This window comes from Molothrus aeneus, chromosome 5 (assembly GCF_037042795.1).
Source record: "Molothrus aeneus isolate 106 chromosome 5, BPBGC_Maene_1.0, whole genome shotgun sequence".
In the NCBI taxonomy this organism is placed as follows: domain Eukaryota; kingdom Metazoa; phylum Chordata; class Aves; order Passeriformes; family Icteridae; genus Molothrus; species Molothrus aeneus.
Window position 1 is genome coordinate 63,870,743 of NC_089650.1, and position 19,054 is coordinate 63,889,796.

At 46.7% G+C, this 19,054-nt stretch overlaps 1 protein-coding gene across 1 annotated transcript in view; it reads left to right on the plus strand.

The window, feature by feature from the left end:
* The first annotated feature begins 11,317 nt into the window (after positions 1-11,317).
* Positions 11,318-19,054, plus strand: part of CCDC3 (coiled-coil domain containing 3) — a 34,137-nt gene continuing 26,400 nt past the window's right edge. Inside the window, exons 1-2 of the mRNA XM_066551002.1 lie at positions 11,318-11,489; positions 12,412-12,586. Coding sequence (XP_066407099.1) covers positions 11,383-11,489; positions 12,412-12,586 — 282 coding nt within the window. The 5' untranslated portion in view covers positions 11,318-11,382. The remainder of the gene's footprint in view (positions 11,490-12,411; positions 12,587-19,054) is intronic.

Consider the following 19,054-nt stretch of genomic DNA (forward strand, 5'->3'; position numbering starts at 1 on the left):
TGAAACATCACTGAGCGTCCTCAGAGGCTGCCCTCCCACGCAGGAGCCAAACTCAGAAAATCTTTGATGCATTAGTGTTGAAAAGTGAGAGAGAGGGGGGAAAGCCCTACAAATTGTTCTAGAGGGAGAATAAAACAGCAGAAGCAGCAAAAGAGGTTAAAATGTGGATTTTGCAGCAGATACTTATAAGGGATAATTTCCCCATTTCCTTTCTGGTTTAGAAATAAGATTTCATGGACTCAGAGATAGTTATGGAAGAGCTAATGAAGCATAAAGCTGAGTGAAAAGCATCATGTTCAGGGGGCTGCTCACAACTTACAAGAAAAGGCTTTCTCCCTTTTTTTCTCCCCACAATTAAAAAAAGAGGAGTTAACACCTGTGCTTGCTTTACTCTGCCATTTTTCACATTTGTAGTTATTCTCAGGGGAATCAAAGTGACAGATTTATGCAAAGCTGCAGTTTGGATCTTTTCTTGCCCTGGAGCAAGGCTTTTATCCAAGCTTTTCTTTCCTCCTTCATGAGGGGATGGTGAAGAGGAGGAATGCAACACACTTAAAAACAGCAGAGAAAAAAAAAATCCTTCACAGCTGTTTCTAGCAGCTGAGATATATTTAATCCAAACTAGAGATTAACATGCACCTCTGTGTAAGAGATATTTCACCTCCCCCTGTGGTCGTTATCACCTGTGTAGCAGACAGGGCTTGGAGATGAACTCATGGTGAGAGGATGGAGGGCTGTGATGGGAAAGCTGTGAGCAAGTGACTTTGTGCTCTTATTCCCAGAAATTCCTGCTACTGACTGACTCTCCAAATAAGGTGGACAGATTCTTTGGGCTGTCTACATAATGAATGCCACTTTTAAGTGCTTCAGGACCTCAGGTTTGCCTGTGCCCAGCTCCAGCAAGCCCCTGTATAGCAGGGTTTTTAGCAGGTTATCTGCAGGGTTTTTAGCAGGTTATCTACAAGAAGCAGCTCTGCTCTAACTGTTGTGTTGGAGATGGGATGAGCAGAGAAGATCCCTCCCTCTGTCCCAGTGCTACGTGCTTGTAGATGCAAACGAGTAATGGTAAATTTTCAGTAGCACAAGAACTCCTGCTGTCTCTTCAGGGCGCTGAGCCATGAGCAGCAGTTTGGAATGTGACCTCCTAGTGAGCATTTATGTTTTATCTTCACTGCTCAGTGTGCAGATGTCCTGAGATCCCATCCTTGAATCTGTACGGGTTTGAGAGACAGAACCTGGGAGGCAGAACTATTAACACCTGTATGGACTTTCCTGTGGTGCTTGTCTTCATATCATCTGAGTGCTGCAAACAAGTTAATGGATTGTGAATTCACAATCCTTTTATGAAGTAAGAAGCTGGTCCCATGTGACTTACCAGGCTCAGCATTTTTGTCCCCAAATCTTATCATTCCAGTCAATCTCTTTCTCCATCCTCATTTTTCAGCCAGATATGAAAGTCTTGCCTCTACTTGTAGAAAAAGTCTCCTACACAAGAAAAAAAAAAAGCATTACTCTTTAGACTGCCATGATGAAGAGAGCATTGAAATCTTTTCTACAGAAATCTCACCCAAGATAAACATGTAAAATGTGATATTTCAGCCCAAACAATTAATGCAATCCAAGGGAAAGCCAGGCAACTCTGCTGACAGGCCATATAATCCAGCAAATCATTTGCTTTGGCTGCTGCTGGTGGACCTTGTAGCCTTCACTGGCTCCAACAGCACCTGTTTTGTACATGTGTCACCAGCCCCTGAAATGGTGGCCAGGGGACAGCTGTCCTGGATTTGATATATAACTTTGCACTGGCTGCTGTGTGTGTGCAAATGCAGCAATCCCTGTACAGCAGCACAGCTCAGTCCCTGCCACTGGGTCATCAGCAGCTGTGTGGGTGAGTTTCAGCTGAGGAAGGTTCTGGAGCTGTTTCCTTCTCCTTTGCAATTCTGATGGTGTGTGTGAGCATCTCATTGCCAAGAACTTGGGAGCAGAACTAAAGTACCAATAGGAACCCATCAGCAGCATTGCCCTCATCACAAGCAATCCAGTGAATTCTTCAGGAATCTTGGTGGCATTGCTGACCCAGTTCTGGAGGAAGGAAATTCCCCTGAGTCAAGAGGACAGTGGTGCTCAGCACCAAGCCAGCTGATTGCCATGAAAAGAGGAGGATTCTCCTCCTGGAGAGGAGCTTGATCAGAGCCCATTTCACTGCCTTGGCCACGTGCTTGGGTTAACTCTAAAATCCAAAGAAACCTCCTGTACAACAGTGGGGGGATGTCAGAGCTTTCGTGTCAGAGCTCTATTGTAGAGCATGGCAGAGATGAACCAGAGCTTCTTAAGACAGAAAAATACAAAGCCCATATGCTAATAAAGCAGGACCTTCACCCATTTTGTGAGTTTTTTTCTGGGTGGTTTGATGCCCTCTCAGCAGCAGTTAAAGAGAGAAGCTTGCTGCCTGGTGGTTGGGGAATAGGTGGCTTGTGGGGTGGGGGCACATCCCATGTGAGTGTTGCTGGAAGTTGGTGTGAAGTTTGTGACCCTGCACTGTCAGGGACACAGTTTATAAGACCACCCCAGACACAAAACTCACCTCCCTCTTCTTGGTACTTCATTTAAAATGGCCCAGAAATTGAAGTAGGTGAGAAGAAAGGTGGTTTGGGGGTGATGGTGGTCTGTGATGGGGCAGGCACAGCAGCTCTGTGGTTCCAGGAAGATTGGGAGCATGAGGAACAGCTGAGAGAGGGCATGAGGCAGGGCATGGCACTCAGGCTAAGCCCAGCTTTCTGCAGGACAAGAGGCCATGCAAGCTGGCCAGCGTGATGGAAGCTGTGTTACAGAAGGTCTGACAGCTCCTGTGGGGATGTACAGGTTCTCTGATGGGGTTTGTACTGGACTCCTCCAGCTGGTGGCCGTGTAAAAAAAGAGGCTTAGTGTTCTCATTGTTCTTTTTGTCCTTCCTTTCTTGTTGGTATTTCTCTAGTTTTACCATATACTCTTCATTTAGTTAACTGAACTCCTTCATTTGCTCCTTCTTTGCTTTAAATTTTCCTTGACAAGCTACTTCCCTTACTGCCCTTTTCTTCCTGTCCTGAGTCTCTTTCTCCCACTTCCTCTGCCTTTTCCCCACTGTCTTTAGCTTTCTCCTGAGCTCTGCATCCCTGTGTCTGCCTCATCCCTCATCATTTCCTACCCCTTCATCTGGGGGGTGCCTGGGGTGCAGGGGCACGTCTAACCCTGTGGTAGTCCACAGTAATCTATCCCTCAGTAATCTGTGCCGCCTTGCCCCTCTTTGCCACAAGTCTCCCCCTCCAGATGTGCATGCACATCTGTATGAGGGCACACATAGCCCCAGAGCCAGGAGACTGAAGTGAGACCCAGTTCAAGGAAATTCCAGCTTCAGTGGGATTCCCCACTCCAAACCCAGAACTCCTTGGGTGTTGAATGAGACATGGGATGGGAAGCAGCTGTTTTTCTTACCCCATCCCATGAAAAACAATCAGGTACTCCACTGATTAGTGCAGTTTGAGAGAAGAGAATTAAAAATTCTGAAAATTAAGCATCCATTGCTTTATAATGGAAAATATTTTAAATAAAAATGCTTTAAATTATATAGAGGTGTTTTGTAATAGAACTGTCATATGCCATGAGACAACTTCACTAGAAAGAACATCTATAATGAGAAACAAATCACACTGACCTTTGCTATAGGCTTGAAAGCAGGTTTCTTTGGGGTTGTGGGGACTCATTTGCCCTCCAGCAGTGGAAGAATTAAGATGTTATGTTTAACATAAACAAGAGAGGTTTAATCCCAAATCCTTGTGGGAGAGCACTTTGTGTTCTCTTGAAAGTTCAGTAATTCCATAAGCAAGATGGACAGTTGGGTTATTTTAGACTCAATGGAAGCAGGGGAGGGACAGAAGGGACGTCAAAGGGAATTAACTCATCAGAGTAAGAACCCAGTTGTGAAAACTGAGCAGAGAGTGAGTTCAATTGCATTAACCATACACAGTGCCTGGATCTCTCATTGTAAGAAGCCCTTTTCTCCTTTTTGCTCTGTCCAGCCAAAGTGCAAGAAGTGTTTGTCTACGTGGGATCATCCCAAGCTGAGGCTGGGCAGCCTCCTGTGCACAAGTGCCCATTGCTGTTCAGGCAGCAATAGCAGAAGAGCAATGGTTCTCATTTCCATTTGGGCTCCACACCAGAGCCTCTGAGGGCAGGTGCTGGTTTCTGAGTGATGAAGGAAGAAAGGCTGCACAGGGACACTTGCTGTCTCTGATGATCTGTCTCTGCTGGATCTACCTGAACACCTTCTCTGCACTCACAAAGACAGAGTGGGCTTTGTTTGGGAGCACTTGTTGGGGCCTTTTTGAAAGGTAACCCCTTCCCTCCCACAGCTCTGACATGTCCTGCTTCTCTTCTGCTGGGGGCACAGACAGAAGTCAGGCCCAGCAATCTGTTACCACTCAGCACACTAAATTCACTTTAGAAGAAGACTGTGTCAAACATGTTACCTCCAGCTGTGATTCAAAAACTGAAGAAAGTTCAGCTCTCAGGAAACATAGGAGGGACAAGATATAAATCCAGGAAAGTTAAGCAAAGACAAAACATTTCACATCTCTATCTTTTTATTTCCAGACAAGAAGCCAAAATCTTACAATATGACTGTTACATTAGGACTTAGATATGTAAGCATCACTTTCTTCATCACTCTGCTGTGATCCTGCAGCTGAAGAGAGCTCACCCAGTGTGAGTGACTGGGTGTTGGAGGTTTATTGCCCTGGCCCAAAACCAGGCCAGAACTGCCTTCACTTGATAAGTGAAGCTTGGATTGAAGGGCAAGTTGTACTTTGCCAATACAATTTTTCTTCAGGAGTGACCAATGAAAATTGTTCCATACTTGTGTAATGCTGGCTAGCAGAATAAATGTGGTTCTTGGATAAAAGAACAGAAATCCAAAGAGATGTGGTGGTGCTGCTCTCTCCCTGGCTCTTTGGAGACCAGGCTTTATGATCCTGAGTTCATCTCTGGTGTCTGCTGAAGAAAAGAACTTTAAAAATCTGGGGCAATCAAGCTACAATAATGTCCAGTAATCCTGCCACCAAGCAAAGGAAAGTGTATTCAATTTATTCAAGGGAGTACTTATATTGGATTATAAATGCCAAAGCTGGGTGAGAATATCTAATAAGTTGGTTTTTTTTTTTTTTCACATAGCATGACATGAACTCATGGATGGAATCCGAAGCCAGGCAGATCCAGAAGGAGAAAAAGCACAAGATTTTAGCATTGGAACAACTGACCAAGGGATGACCTATCTTCTCCACCACCTGAGATTTTAAAGTGAGAATTGTGTGTCTTCCACTTTGTTCTTCTAAATTCAGTAATGATCATGACACAGGAGTCCCTGGGTGACATCATCAACGTGGACAGGTTAGATTTCCTAACAATCCCTCTGCCTTTAAAACCTCTGATGCTTAAAAAGTGCATTTACCTGAGCCAGGGTTCACCCCAGGGACAGGGGAATTAGATGTCTCTATTCCCTTCTCCCCAGCTGTGGGAATGCTGTGTTTGGATCTCTTTCCCATTGCTGGTTGTGTCAGTGGTATGTGTTATGCAGATGTGTGTCTACTGGGAGCAACGTTCAGACAGCACATTTCACTCTGATTTATGAACAGACCTATGAGCACAGCAACTTCTGGCCTCTGCTGTCTTGGGCTGCAATCAGCCTGCATGTTGTTGCTATTCTCGTTCTCAGACCTGCAGTCACAGCTCAGGAACCATTTCTGCTGCAGAAATGCAGAGCTGAGGGAGTCCCTGCCTCAGAGCTCTTCTGTAAGCAGGGGTGGAGGAGCCAGGTGGCCAAGGGAACCCAGGGAAAAGATGGGAGGGAAACATGCCCAGTCATGATGAGCTGGAAAAGGACTGGATAGGCAGTGGTGAGCCAAGGCTGGGTCTGCCCAGGAAAAGATGCAGCAGGACTCCAGGCATGAGACAAAAAACCATCTTTGTTGTGTGAATGGCAGGAAAGGGAGAACATCTGGGATACAGGGCTACAGGGAAAGTGTTGACACAACCTTGAGAATAGAGAGGTCTCTATTCTCAAGTCTAAAGTGAGGATGTCATCCAGGTTGTAAGTCCAAGTGATGGATAAGAGAAAAACAGTTCCCTTTCAGACACAATGGGTCTGAGATGAGGACCAGATGTCCCCAGATGTCAGGGAGCCAGGCTAAGGTGGGAGTAGGAGAAGATGTTTCAGTAGGAGAACACAGCTAACAGGACAGAGGCCCAGATCCAGAGGAAACTGCATTTGAATTGGTGAGAGAATTTGAATTTGAATTCAATTTGGATTGAATTGTCAGAGACCAGGGCAGAGGGAAAAGAGAGCAGGACGCAGTGACCACAGCGGGGGCAGAATGGAGAAGGGGGATTGGTTTCAAACTGAGAGTAGGTTTATATTAGATATTAGGAAGAAACTCTTTACTGACAGGTGATGAGGCACCGGCACAGGTTGCCCAGAGAAGTTGTGGGTGCCTCACCCCTGGGAGTGTTCAGCATCAGGTTGGATGGGACTTTGAGCAACCTGTTCTAGTGTAAGGTGTCCCTGTCCATGGCAGGAGGGTTGGAACTTGGGAATCTTTAAGGTTCCTTCCAACCCAACCCATTCTATGATACTGTGAAGATGGAAAGAGGAAAGGGTAAAGGACAAGGGGGCAAGAAAGGGCAGAAAAATACAGTGGAGGTGTAGCCAAAGATCTCCATCTATACCAACTACCTGATCCTTCTACTTTTTAATTCAAATTCTAATTGTACTACTCTGCATCAAATAAATATTTCCAAACTCTTTGAGACAAATATTTCCAGCTGATCCCAAAAGACAGGTCTAGTTTCTTCATGGTCATGATTACTCTTCAAAAGAAAAAATCATTAACAACTATGGACAGGAAATGTGATTTAGTTTTTTTTAAATAGGAATCAGCCAGCCCAGTATTGGTACAAAAATAGTTAAATACAATGGACCAAATGTCAAACTATGAGAAGAATGACTCAAATTAGAGAAGCATAGATAGAAGAAGCTAACAAAAACATCTCTTCCTGTGGGGATGCTAGCACGGCCAAATACTCATCTTTGTAGGTCACCCAGTTTAAAGAGCAGTGCACAGGGGGAAAAAAATCTGGGTTTGATATTTTGTACCCTGGACTACAAAGGAATCACTGCAGATATAGAAATAAAAGACAGCTGGGCTGAGGTTTCAGATCACCTACACCCATCAGAAAGGCAGCCAGACCGAGCACTGTGCTCTCCTGTTGGATACCTGGACTAATGCTCCACTCAGTCAATACTTTAGGGGCAAAGAGAGACAGAGCAGAGCAATGTTTTATTAAAAGGTTTCAAACACCTGCACTGCCACAGAAACAGCAGAGAAAATTACATAGCCCAAGGGGAGAAATCTTTGATTTAAATATCTGTAAAAATGTGTGAAAAAAAGGGAAGAGCTCCTGCCTGGGAAAATCATGAGCCTGTCTCAAAGTCTACAAGACTATCTAAGCAGAGGAAGTGAATGAATAACTGTGGCACATGCATGAGTGGCTGAAAGTGCAGCCTGAGCAGTAATTGGCTCTATTGGTGCTCCTCTGATTAGCTGGTTTTGGCTACAGCACTTGTCAGACCCACGCTGAGTTCACAGTACAAAAGTATTCACACTGCACTGAAAAACGTCTCAGATCAGCCTGTGGATCCCTGCAGAGAAACAGCAAACACAGATCTGAAGGATGCAGCCTCCAGGGAGGGCTTTAAATCCTTACTTCATGTCACTAATTCCTCGTTATCTAGAGCTGGAAGAGAAAGGACTCCTGGAATGGATTCAGATGCTCCTGTTACTTTTCACTACCTCAGAAATGAAGGAAGAGAGAAGAAAATTGATGGTGCTTCTGTGGAGAGAAATTTAAGAACAAAATCACAATAATCACTGAATGTAGGTGGTTTGAACTCTTTACCAAAATACCCATCTAAGTTGCTAATTAATTGAAACAGCAAAGGGATCATCTTATTGGTATGGGAAGGAAAGGTTGCACCGATAAATCTCCAGAGAGACTCCTGACAGGGAGAGGTCTCAGCTGGGGACATGTCATAGAGGGCACGGGAGAAAATGAGCCACCCCAAGTCCTTACAGTGACAGTGGGCACAGCACCAGCAAACATGAATGGAAGAGACCAAGGAAATCAGGCACTTCCAAATGAGAGTATTTTTATGTGTAGACTTTCACACCTACTGCATCTGCTCCAGGGTTATAAGACCCTCCTTCAGCTCATTCAGCTCTAAAATCAACTCTATGGATGCCTGCTATATCCTCAAAATGCTGACATGACCACTCTGCAGAATGACAGAGAAATTCCACAGAGCATGAATTATTTGCATCCACACTCTGGTAATCACCACCAAAAAGCAATTTGGAGAGCATCAGCCAGCACCGGAGTATGCCAGCAAATGCTGTTGTGTTTTCTGAGCTGGCTCACTGATTCCAGCACCCTGATCAAATATAAGCACTTTAGGCTATTAATAGTAGCATTAAGGAGAGACTTCCACGTTTTGCTTGTGAGCTGCCTGTCCTTTCTCACCCTGTTCTCCCTCCCAGCTAAATTATGTTATGTTTTGTGGTGGCTAAATGAAATGTGAGGAACAGCAGAACAGATCACAGCTTAGATCAGATATGTCCAAAGCAGTTTGAGGACAGATGACCATTATTTACTTGCAACACACAGTAAGCAGAGGTGAAGGTTAAATGTGAGGCTTTTTTACCCAGAAGATATCAATCTTGTGTGTATACACAGAGGAAACAGCAACTGCATTTCACACAAGCTGAGAATTTGGTTCCCAGGACAAAACCAACCAACCTGTGGTTACAAACATCTCTTCAGCTTCTTGGGGCTCTGCCTCCAGACAAGTGGCACTGAAGTAATAAGGCACTCACATGCTGCTGCACACAAGATTTGTGTGAGTGAAGCTGCCAGGCTCTGACACCAGTTGCACCACTTGGAAAGACATGGACAGACATGGAGACACCAGCCTGCATGGGCTGAACATCTCTCCCACCACTTGCAGCTTCTCTCTTTATTCTTTGCCAGTATCTCAAGAAACCATTTCTTATAGAAACATGAAGTTCATATCAAAGCCTCCATTTACACCAGATTGCACAAAATGCCTCCAAAACTGCCTCAGCTTTATCTGAAGTCAACATCAGCCTCAATTATTTGTTTTACTCTTTATTTTTTATTTATTTATCTAAAACTTACTGAAAGAGGCTCTAAAACCTTCTCTATCACAGTTTTGTCCCTTCTGGTTCCAAAGCAAAAAGCAGTTTTTCCTAATGCTTAACATTTACGAAATACTGAGCTGGTTGGCCTTTTCGGATTTCTTGAGGGTATTTTCTTTAAAAAATGCAAAATTGTCTTTAAAGCTTTTTTTTCCTGAAAGTTTGAAGCAATTTGTTGATCTTTGAGAAACAGGGAAAAAATAGAAAAACACTGTCATTCTGAAATTTTTTCTAGGGAAAAAAAATCCAAATCTGTTGATCTTTTAGCAAGAAACAACTTTGCAGTTCATGCATAAAGCTATGGTGAAATATATTGTAGCATCTTGCCATCATAAAATATGAATACTACTTTGTTAAACTTTTCAGCACACAGATGAGACTGATGAAACTATTCCAGAGGAAGACTGTTGTCACTGAAGCTGTTTTGTCTCACTGTTATGAAGTTGACTCAGCATTATTTAACTGATGATTCATTATTTTGCACATTATTTTGAACCCCAGTCCTGCACAAGGACCCTCCTATACCAGGAGCAGCATGAACATGGAACAAAGAGGCACCTTCTGCTTCCAGGAGCTCCCAGTCCTTGTAGAGGACTGGAGAGGTAGATGGAGATAGATGGAAGATGAGATTAAAGAAACCAGCCAGGACATGCTGCCAGACTTTGAGTAACCTTTACAGCCAGGGAGAGATTTAGCTGTGACTGTGTCTCCATGAAATTCATACCAAAAAAAAAAAAACCTCCAGAAGATTTTAAGTGTCCCATGCCCATTCCTGACTATTATTCCAAGTGGGACCAGATGTGGGAAAAGGAGAATACTGAAATAGAAAGAGGCTGTTGGAGGCTGTGAGTGGTGCAAGGCCCCCAGGGATCCTTGGGAGAAGCTCCACAGCAGTTTGTATATGGGGAGAGGGTCAGTCTTCGAGTTATCTGCCAAAAAGCTGCATCAGACTCTTCTAGGATGAAGCAGCGGGAAGTCAAAATATATTGAGACCTGGCTTTTTACTTTTACTTTGCTCACCAGGTGTATTTTGGAAAATTATTGCAGGCTGCTCTCCTACACTTGTGAGTTTTTCTCCAGCCTCATTTCAAGTGGGAGAAGTGGATGACTAGAGTTACAAGTTTCTACACAAACACATCTAAAGTTTCCCAGGATTTTCTCTCCTAGGGGAGCTGTGCACAGCCCTCTGCTCCACTGGGATCCTTGCACTTCCAAAACCCTACGAGGCACACCTTCACCTTTCAAAGCCCTGGGTACCACCAAGTGCTCACCCCGGAGTGTGCCTGCCTTTCCCATCTCTGCTCTTCTACATCTTCCCTCTTTGCAGCCTCCGTCCTGTCCACCTCTTCCCTTCGCATTCCTCCTCTTTGCAACTCTGCCTTTGCATCCCTCCCCTTTGTATCCCTCCCTTTTCACCTCCCCCTTTGCACCTCTCTCGCTTACAGCCCTCCCCTTTGCCTCTCTGCCCCCTTCGCATCTCTGCCTTTTCCCATCCCTCCCCTTCGCATCTCTGCTCCTCGCATCTCTGCCCCCGCACACCTCCTGCCCCTCGCCCCTTCTCATTCCTGTCTGCCCGGCTCTCAGCCCTCTGTGCTCTGCCCCTGGCGCCCTCCACCCCTCCTCATCTCCTCATCTCCTCCTCATCTCCTCCTCGCCGCCTCCCTGCGCTCCTGCCCAGCCCCGGTCCCCCGCAGCCTCCGGGCCGTGCGTGCCCCGCTCCAGCCCCGCTGAGCCCGGCCCGGAGCCGCCCGCGATGCCGGTGCCGGTGCCGGCGTCGCTGCCGGTGCCGGTTCCGGTGCCGGTGCTGGTGCTGGGGCTGGTGCTGGTGCTGGGGGCCCGGGCGGGTGCCGGGGGTGGCTGCCAGCTCCCGGCCGAGTGGCGGCCGCTCAGCGAGGGCTGCCGGGCCGAGCTGGCCGCGATCATCGTGTACGCGCGGGTGCTGGCGCTGCACCCCGACCCCTACGGCGCCTACAACTACCTGCCCTGGCAGAGGGGCCCCCCCGGCGGCCCCCAGCACGGAGCGGGGGACCTCTTCTACTCGGCCGAGATCGAGCTGCTGTGCGACCAGGCGTGGGGCAGCATGCTGGAGGTGCCCGCCGGCTCCCGCCTCAACCTCACCGGCCTCGGCTACTTCTCCTGCCACTCGCACACCGTCATGCAGGGCTACGCTTATTTCTTCTTCCTCCGGTGAGTCCCGGGCTGGGGGGGTCCGGGCAGGGGTTGGGATGTCCCGGGGGATGCGCGCCCGCCCCTGCCCGCAGGGTTCGCTCCGTCCCGCGGCCGCTCTCCGCGCACCGCCTTCTCTTTTGCGCTTCCACCCTCAGTTTCATAGGGAAAGAAAAGCCCGGAACACCAAACTCCCGTAGTGTTCCAGCATTATCGCACAGGGAGCTGCTGTTGAGTAGCTCGTGGGTGCTGGTGCTTTTGTTTTTACGGCGGGACGGTCACGGAGCTGGAGAGAGGCCAGAGCGTTTGCCGAAGTTTGTCGTGGGAGTTTAAAACCCATCCCCGAATACTCACCCGATAGCCTTCCATCGACTCTCCCGAGTCCCAGCCAGACCCTGACTTTGGGCTCATCGAAAGAATAAGAAAATAAACCACAATGTGGGAACAGAGCCATCTCTGTGACCTTTCAATTCGAGAGCATTTGCGAAATACTACTCAGTGGCTTGTTTTGAAATACTTGGTGTATCCTTAGACTGCATGACAAAACTCATTTTGATGCTGTCTAGGGCTTAGTCTGCACCAACATCTTTAAACACATTTTATTGACACAAGTTATTTATTGACTGCTTGAAGGAGTCCTTAAACTCTGGGCTCAAGGGCAAAGTGATGCAAATTCACTAGAAACTGTGGCCCAAAATACAGATTTGCCTCCTTCATGGTGTCTGCAGGGTGGAAGGAGCAGTTTGGTCCTTACTGCTGCTGCTTGATCCGGTCCTTGTGGTGAAAATTGTCATTTTGGTGCCAGGAGAGCTGAGAGCTACTTGCAGGCTAAAAGACTGTGTGACTTTTTGTCGAGCCAGGCTGAAGTATGACAGGTGACTTCTGCAGGAGAGAGAGTGCTGTTCATTCTCACAGTGGGCTGCCCCTGCAATCTGTGTTCCAGAATGGATGAGAATTACATCCTCCTGCCACATGGAGTCAACTTCCAGGAGGCGATTTTCCCCGACACCCAGGAGAACAGAAGAATGTTTGCCAGCCTTTTCCAGTTTTCCAACTGCTCACAGGCACAACACGTGCTGAGCTTCTCCAGTGACTGGGAGATTCAAGAGGACAACCGGGTAAGGGATTTGTTTGCTTTCCAGTGCTTGTTTTCAAAGTGGGCACAGGCATTCCCATGTCCTTTGTGAACATGTGTACATGAATGCAGAGCAGCAGGTCCCTGATTTTCCTGTTCCTTGGGTAGTACCACTAGCAAAGTAACACACTGGTGAGGAAATATTAAACTGTTTTCAAAGCTGACCTCTGTGTTAACTTCTTCAGCTTCCCATGGACCTGAGCAAAGCTTGGTATCAACTTGTTCATGAACAATAGGTTAAAAATAGTATTACTTGTGATCTTGTCCTCCCCCAACCCAGATAATTTCAGGGTTTGCTATCTCTAGACCTCTTTTTTTAATTTCAGCTGGAATGCTCAGGAGCCGATCTTTGCTTTTGAACTTCTCTGTTCATCTCATGTAGTGAGAGCAGTGCCTAGACCATGACAGACTGTAAGGGATTATTCTTGCCTGACTCCACATAACAGCATAAAAAAAAATACTCTTAAGGGCACATTTCATGTGAGTGATGAGGGCAGGGCTCCTCTGAGGGATGCCAGCACTTACTTCTGAACAAGACAGATGAGATGTCTCTTTCTCCTTTCAAGGAAGGCCACAGAAGGCAGTTCACCCTCTAGGTGATCCTCCCTTAAGGACATCCAAAGATGCCCACTGTTGGTGGCTTCTGAGCCCCTTTATGGGATTGTAGTGTGCGTAACAAATGCACGATTTTAACAAATGCTTATTTGGCAGAGAGGAGCAACATGCTGTCATGTGTCTGCATGTTCTGGATGTGTGTGCACTTTTGAGAAGGTGGAACTTGGAGAGCTGGTTTAGTGTTAAACTTTGTTTTGTGAGGCTGGTGGCTTCCCCTGGTATCTGAGAACATTTTAAGCACCTCTCTAGGTCAGGATGGACAGGACAGGTGTCATTGCTTGTGTCTTCTGTGGATTTACCCAAGGCATGATGTTTATGTGTGACAGCAGATGTGTGAGTGGCTTGCTTGGGAGATGGATGGAGGGAACTCAGTAGCTGGCTGAGCCTTTTCCTTTCACCACCTGGCCAAATGCCAGCATACAAAGTTTGAGCTGCTGTGTGGCCATCTGGCCAGTGACACAGCTCTTCTCCTTGGGATGCCCCGTGAGCAAGTGTTTTCTTGCTGCTGATATTTTTGAGGGGAGACTGTAAAATGGTGCTGTTCAAATATATGGGACAGCAGCATAAACTGATATTTAAGAGGAAGATAGTTATCCTACAATTAAATTGCAGAGTTGTAACCCTGTCCAGGCAAGAAGGGGGAGGTGGAGAGCCCTGGTCCCAGCCCTGCCTTTTCCCTCCCACCCCCTGCTCCCCAGTGACACAAGCAACATACTTGGAAAGTAAAGGTGCTGCTGCTGCCAAATCCACAGATTTTCGTCCAGGGGAGCAAAGTGGCATTGGGAGGCCACCAGACCCAACTGCCAGTGTCTGCTGGTGATGCCTGTGCACTGTTTATTTCGTCATGCTGAGCTAAACGTGGGGGATCTTGATGGGCTGGCGCTCGTTTATGCCAGCAGTGAATCTCACCAGTCAGCCTTAATGGAAATGACCAGGCAGAAACCCCCAGGGTGAGCTGGGGCAACCCTCAGCCTATGTATCAGAAGTGCATTTCAGCTGTTGCACTCTTTGACCCATGCAGCTGTGAGCAGACTGGGGGGGATTAGGGCTGCTGCTCCCACTGCTGGGGCTGGGGGCTTTACACACTTCAACCCCCACCCACCCAGTGAACAGATTCAGCACAACTGATGGACACTTTGTCCAGCCCTCATAATGAAAAGTAAAAGCTTCCTCTGCACCAGTTAAAAATAGATGGGGCTGACTGTGCTCCCATTCAGCTCCTGCATCTGTGTTTGCCCAGCCGAGCGCCAGCTCCCGGCGCCTGCGTGCCCCAGCCTGGGAAAGGGATGACATTTCTACCTGCTGCAATATTAGGAATTTGTTCCTCAGCTCTTCCCAGGTACAGCTCTCTTTATGTCTCCTTCCTCTCTCTGCCTTTTTACCTGTTGTGGCGGATTTCCCAATTGTTACTGTGTCTGCTCACATCCTGTCACAGTGTGAACAATTTCCATTTCCAAATGTGCTCGGCCGAGCTGCCCCATGCTGGCTCCAAAGCTGAAATCTGTGCTGTGTGCCAGCTTCATGGCACAGGCAGTGAACATAACTCAGAGCATTACTCCTGAAGGTTTTGGAAAAGAACCTCTTTGGAAGCCTGGGTACATCCAAAGGGAGGGTTCTGTGATGGTGTCAAGTCAGGAAGAGCTTGGATAGAGAGGAGGTTGTTTAATGAGGCTCATGCTGTAGTGAGGAGTCAGGGGTCTCACTAGCTGCTGTGTACTGACATAAATTGTTACTTAAAATACATCATGGATGTTTTGTGCAGTCAGAGAGGAGAGGTGGAAATGTTGAGACATTCTGATCAGTAGGCAGCTGAGATGAGAGTCTCATCCCAGGAGTTCATAGGTAAGGTCCTGCCTCCAGGTGTTGGAACCGCTGCATGCAGGGACAACTTAAAAAGCAGCAGGCCAGAGGAGGTTTAAAATAAAGGAATGATAAAATTTTCTGTTTACAGACAAATCCCACAGTCTGAAAGTCTTTTGGAATCCTGCTCTTGATATATTTCTGGGGTGGACACTTCGAGAGAGACTTTGGTGCTAGAAGCACGCGCAGATGCAATGGATAATTTGTGTTTGCAGCTCTGGGATGCTCAGCCAGAATGTGAGAAAATCCCATGATGGACGAGTGTCTTTGCCTCATGTAATCCTACTCCAAGCAAGGGGTCCCTTCTGCAGGGTGTACTTGAGCTGGCCATGGAGCAGGTGGCCCCAAAGTGGCCACTGACATGTTGTCCTCCTGCTTGGCTCCTTGAATGCAGGCAGCTTTATCTGGGCTGCCCAAGGGGTAAAATGAGGAAAACACTGATAGCTTCTTCTCCTCCTTCCAGCAAATGTGTCTGATGATGCAAAAGAGAGCAAAGAAATGTGCAGGAACTTTTTGATGCACTGGGATGTGCCACCTGCCTTTTCCATCATGGTAAAATGCTTTTAGTTTTTGGAAAGGCCCCATGGTGTGTGGTGAAAAGAGGTCAGACCCAAGGCACATCTCACTGAGTATAATACTTTCCTCATCCTGGGCCTGCTGCTTTTGCTGTAAGCTAATTCCAGCTGCATGTTTAAGCCCCTTGCAGTCTGGGCCAAGAGCCAAATGCTGCTTTCCATAGTTTTCCAATAACCCTACAATCTCATAAATTCACTCAGGCTCTTGTTCTGGCCATTTCAGAGTGCAATGATTGCTCCTGCCATTGTTTCTTTAGGCACTTGCATTTTGGCCTCTACGTTTGCAGAGGCAAATACTCATGTGGCTTCATCTTGACTTTTTGTCTCAGCCCCTTGGTGATGTTTGCAGATCTCTTGCTTTACTCCAGCTCGTTGTTGCAGTGGTTTCCACAAGGTTGTTTCTAAAGCCAAGGGATGATGCCTTACATTGGGATTTGAAATCTAGCCCCCCTGCAGAGTTTCACCATTTTAGTGCAAATCTAGGAGCTGTAATTTCTCCTTCTGGCCTTCTGCAGGGTTGTGTGATCTCACAGAGAGGACCTTGTTGCTTTGTCTGCACACAAGGGATTTCAGGAGAAGTGACTTGAGGTCTGGTGTCAATAAGGACAGTAGAAATCTCTAGCAGCACTTGTAGTTATTATTCAGAGGGGCTTGAACTGGTTTTGTCTACAGGTTGGTAAGGAGATGTGTTCTTTTGGCCTCTCCCTTTATGTGTGCAGGAGAGCTGCAAAATGACCCCACAACAAGGGATTGATGTCAAGCTGTCAGCCCGATTGTGAGCAACAGTGACAGCACTGAGATAAAGTCCATGAAATTAAGGAGTCCAATAACTTCAATTAAGCTCAGAGATTGCAGGGGGAGATCATACCTTTATTAAGCCTCTCTCCCTACATTGACTCAAGCAGCAAGCAGAGCCACAACCACACAGTTACCTCAATTGATTTAGATGAATGGACTTTCCTTCTGAGAGACCTCCAGAGCTTTATCTGGAGTATGATCTCTAATCATAGAGCTTTTATGGGAGTAGCCAGTGTCCCAAATAAAAAGCAAGGTAATTAGTGGGTTAGCCCAGCATCTGTTTAGCATCTTTGGGTTTGGATCTTCTTCTCTGGTGGCACCATGGCTGCTGTAACAGACTAATGACCTGACTGGGACACCTGGAAGACTTTGGAGCAGCTGAAAAGGGAACTAGATAAGAAAAGCAATGTAACTGCATAAATGGCCTTGCCATTACTGTGCAAAGCAAAAATTAAATTAAATTACATTCTTCCTCTGTGGAAGTAGAGGAAATAGTTTTAGAATTATCTGTATTTGAGCACCTGCTGTGTGCATGGACTGGGAGCCACTGGGTTGGGTGAATCCCTGAGCCCATCTGCTGGTCCAGCCTGTCTTTTCCCTGATGCTCTCAACCAGGTGAATGGCTGAGGGTCTCAATCAGTGACACTTCACAGCACCACGAGGACACAAGCCACAGAGAAATAGCCACTTGTACTAGAGCTCCTTGCCTACCAGACAGAGAAGGGCTTGTTCATGTGATGTTTGCTATGGGGACTTGTTTTGATCCATCTCCCTGACAACATGCCCCCAGAGAGGGGGAAGAAAGAGGGAAAGTTGGGGAAGTCCCCAAAATGTTTCAGACCACCCTGATTTTGGAAGTGATTAAATAGTGCCATGTCCAGAGGGAGCCTGAGCTGCCATGGATCCATGGGCCAGAGGTCTTGTGGTGGCTGAGATGGACATTGCTGATGCCAGAAGTGAATCTGCTCTGTGAATCTTGCAAATCCTGGCCACTAGGAAAAAGAAGCTGATAACTGTGTTGTCCATGTTATTCACAAAATTAAAATGAAAAAGTAATATTTTTTTCTCTTATTAAAGTTAAGAGCTTCTGCTCTTGCAGAGTTCCCTCTCTGCTCTGAGTGCTGGGAGATGAATGTCAAGACTGGAAAATGCTGCTCATGGAGTCCAGAGCCAGCTGTTTTAGGAGATGAAGCAGTCTGAAAAAGAGCAGGTAGCATCCAGGCTTGGTGGAGACAGTTCTCTTTAATTCCCATGTACTGAGTTTTTGTGTTTGCTTGTGGCATGAGCTGCATTAGACATTCTCCCTTCTGTGGTCTTAAGGCACTAGGGAAATACAAAATAACCTCAGTTAAAACCAGTGCTACGTGGCAAGGGCAGTACAAAAAGACCTCAAAATAGAATTGAAGTGAGGTCCAATATCTAGAGGTTTGAAAACCTTCTTTTGCATGTGGTTTCTTGCCCTGCCATTGGTTAGAGGAGCTGTTTCTCCATGAGCCTAATAGCATGATAGAAAGTGCCATCACTTCTGGGTTGTTTTCATAGTGATTTACAGAGCTTTTGTTTTCCTCCCAGAAACCCACCCAGGGTGAACCCCCTCCCTATGATCTGCGTTTAATTTGAGTACATTTAAGCAATATCAGATGAAATGGAGAACTGCTGACAAGTGTCTGGGGCAAGGGAAGACCACGAGACAATTGATACATTTGGGTAACATCCCCAGGAGTCTTTTGGCACGGAAATGGAATTGATTCTTTCCCAAATCTTCACACCCAGGCTGTTGTAGGGGACTCTTAGGGCTCTGACTGGCATATCCCTATCAGTTTTCTATCTTTCCACATGCACACAGGCTGATAAAATATGGAGTAAAAGATCACAAAGGAATACACAATAGCCTTATCCACAGGATGTTTCCATTGCATATGGTCTTTATAATATTTATAGCACCCAGAAGGTGTTCTGAGCAGTGCTTCCCAGGAGAAAAATGGGCAATATCTCTGGTTTTCAGTTGTTTCTTAGAAGCACATTATTTCTGTGGGGATAGGTTGGCTGGTTTTCATACACAATGCAGGAGGGATGACCCGTGTAACATGGGAGCCTTGGATTTGGTATCATTTGTGAACAGTCAGAATTTGGGATTGAAAATTGAGCCTTTTCCCACCCATCTGAGCTCTTGTCCCCCATGGCATCCCTGCTGGCAGGGAGGTGCTGAGGTGAGATTCCCCTTAGCCCCCTCCTGGTACCAACAGGGGAGCCCCAAAGAGTGCCACAGCTCTTGGTGAACGTGTCTGGACCATTGCTGCCTATCAGGCATTGCAGATTGCTCCAGAGCACAGCTCTCTCTTGCTGTGTCTCAGGCACATCCAAGTACATAATATCCTTAAAAATATCCAGTTTCCAGCTCACCAAGCAAGGAAATACCAAGACAACCAGGGATATGTGTGTGTGTGTGTGTGCTGCTGCCTCCTCGAAGGGTGAAGCAACAATCCTTCCAGGAACTGGCAGGGAAGGGAGACCCACATGGCTCCAGGCCTCTTTTAATTATCCAGAGTCACACTTTAATGAAGCTCTGCCAAACGCTCTAATTCATTCCATATTTCATGGCA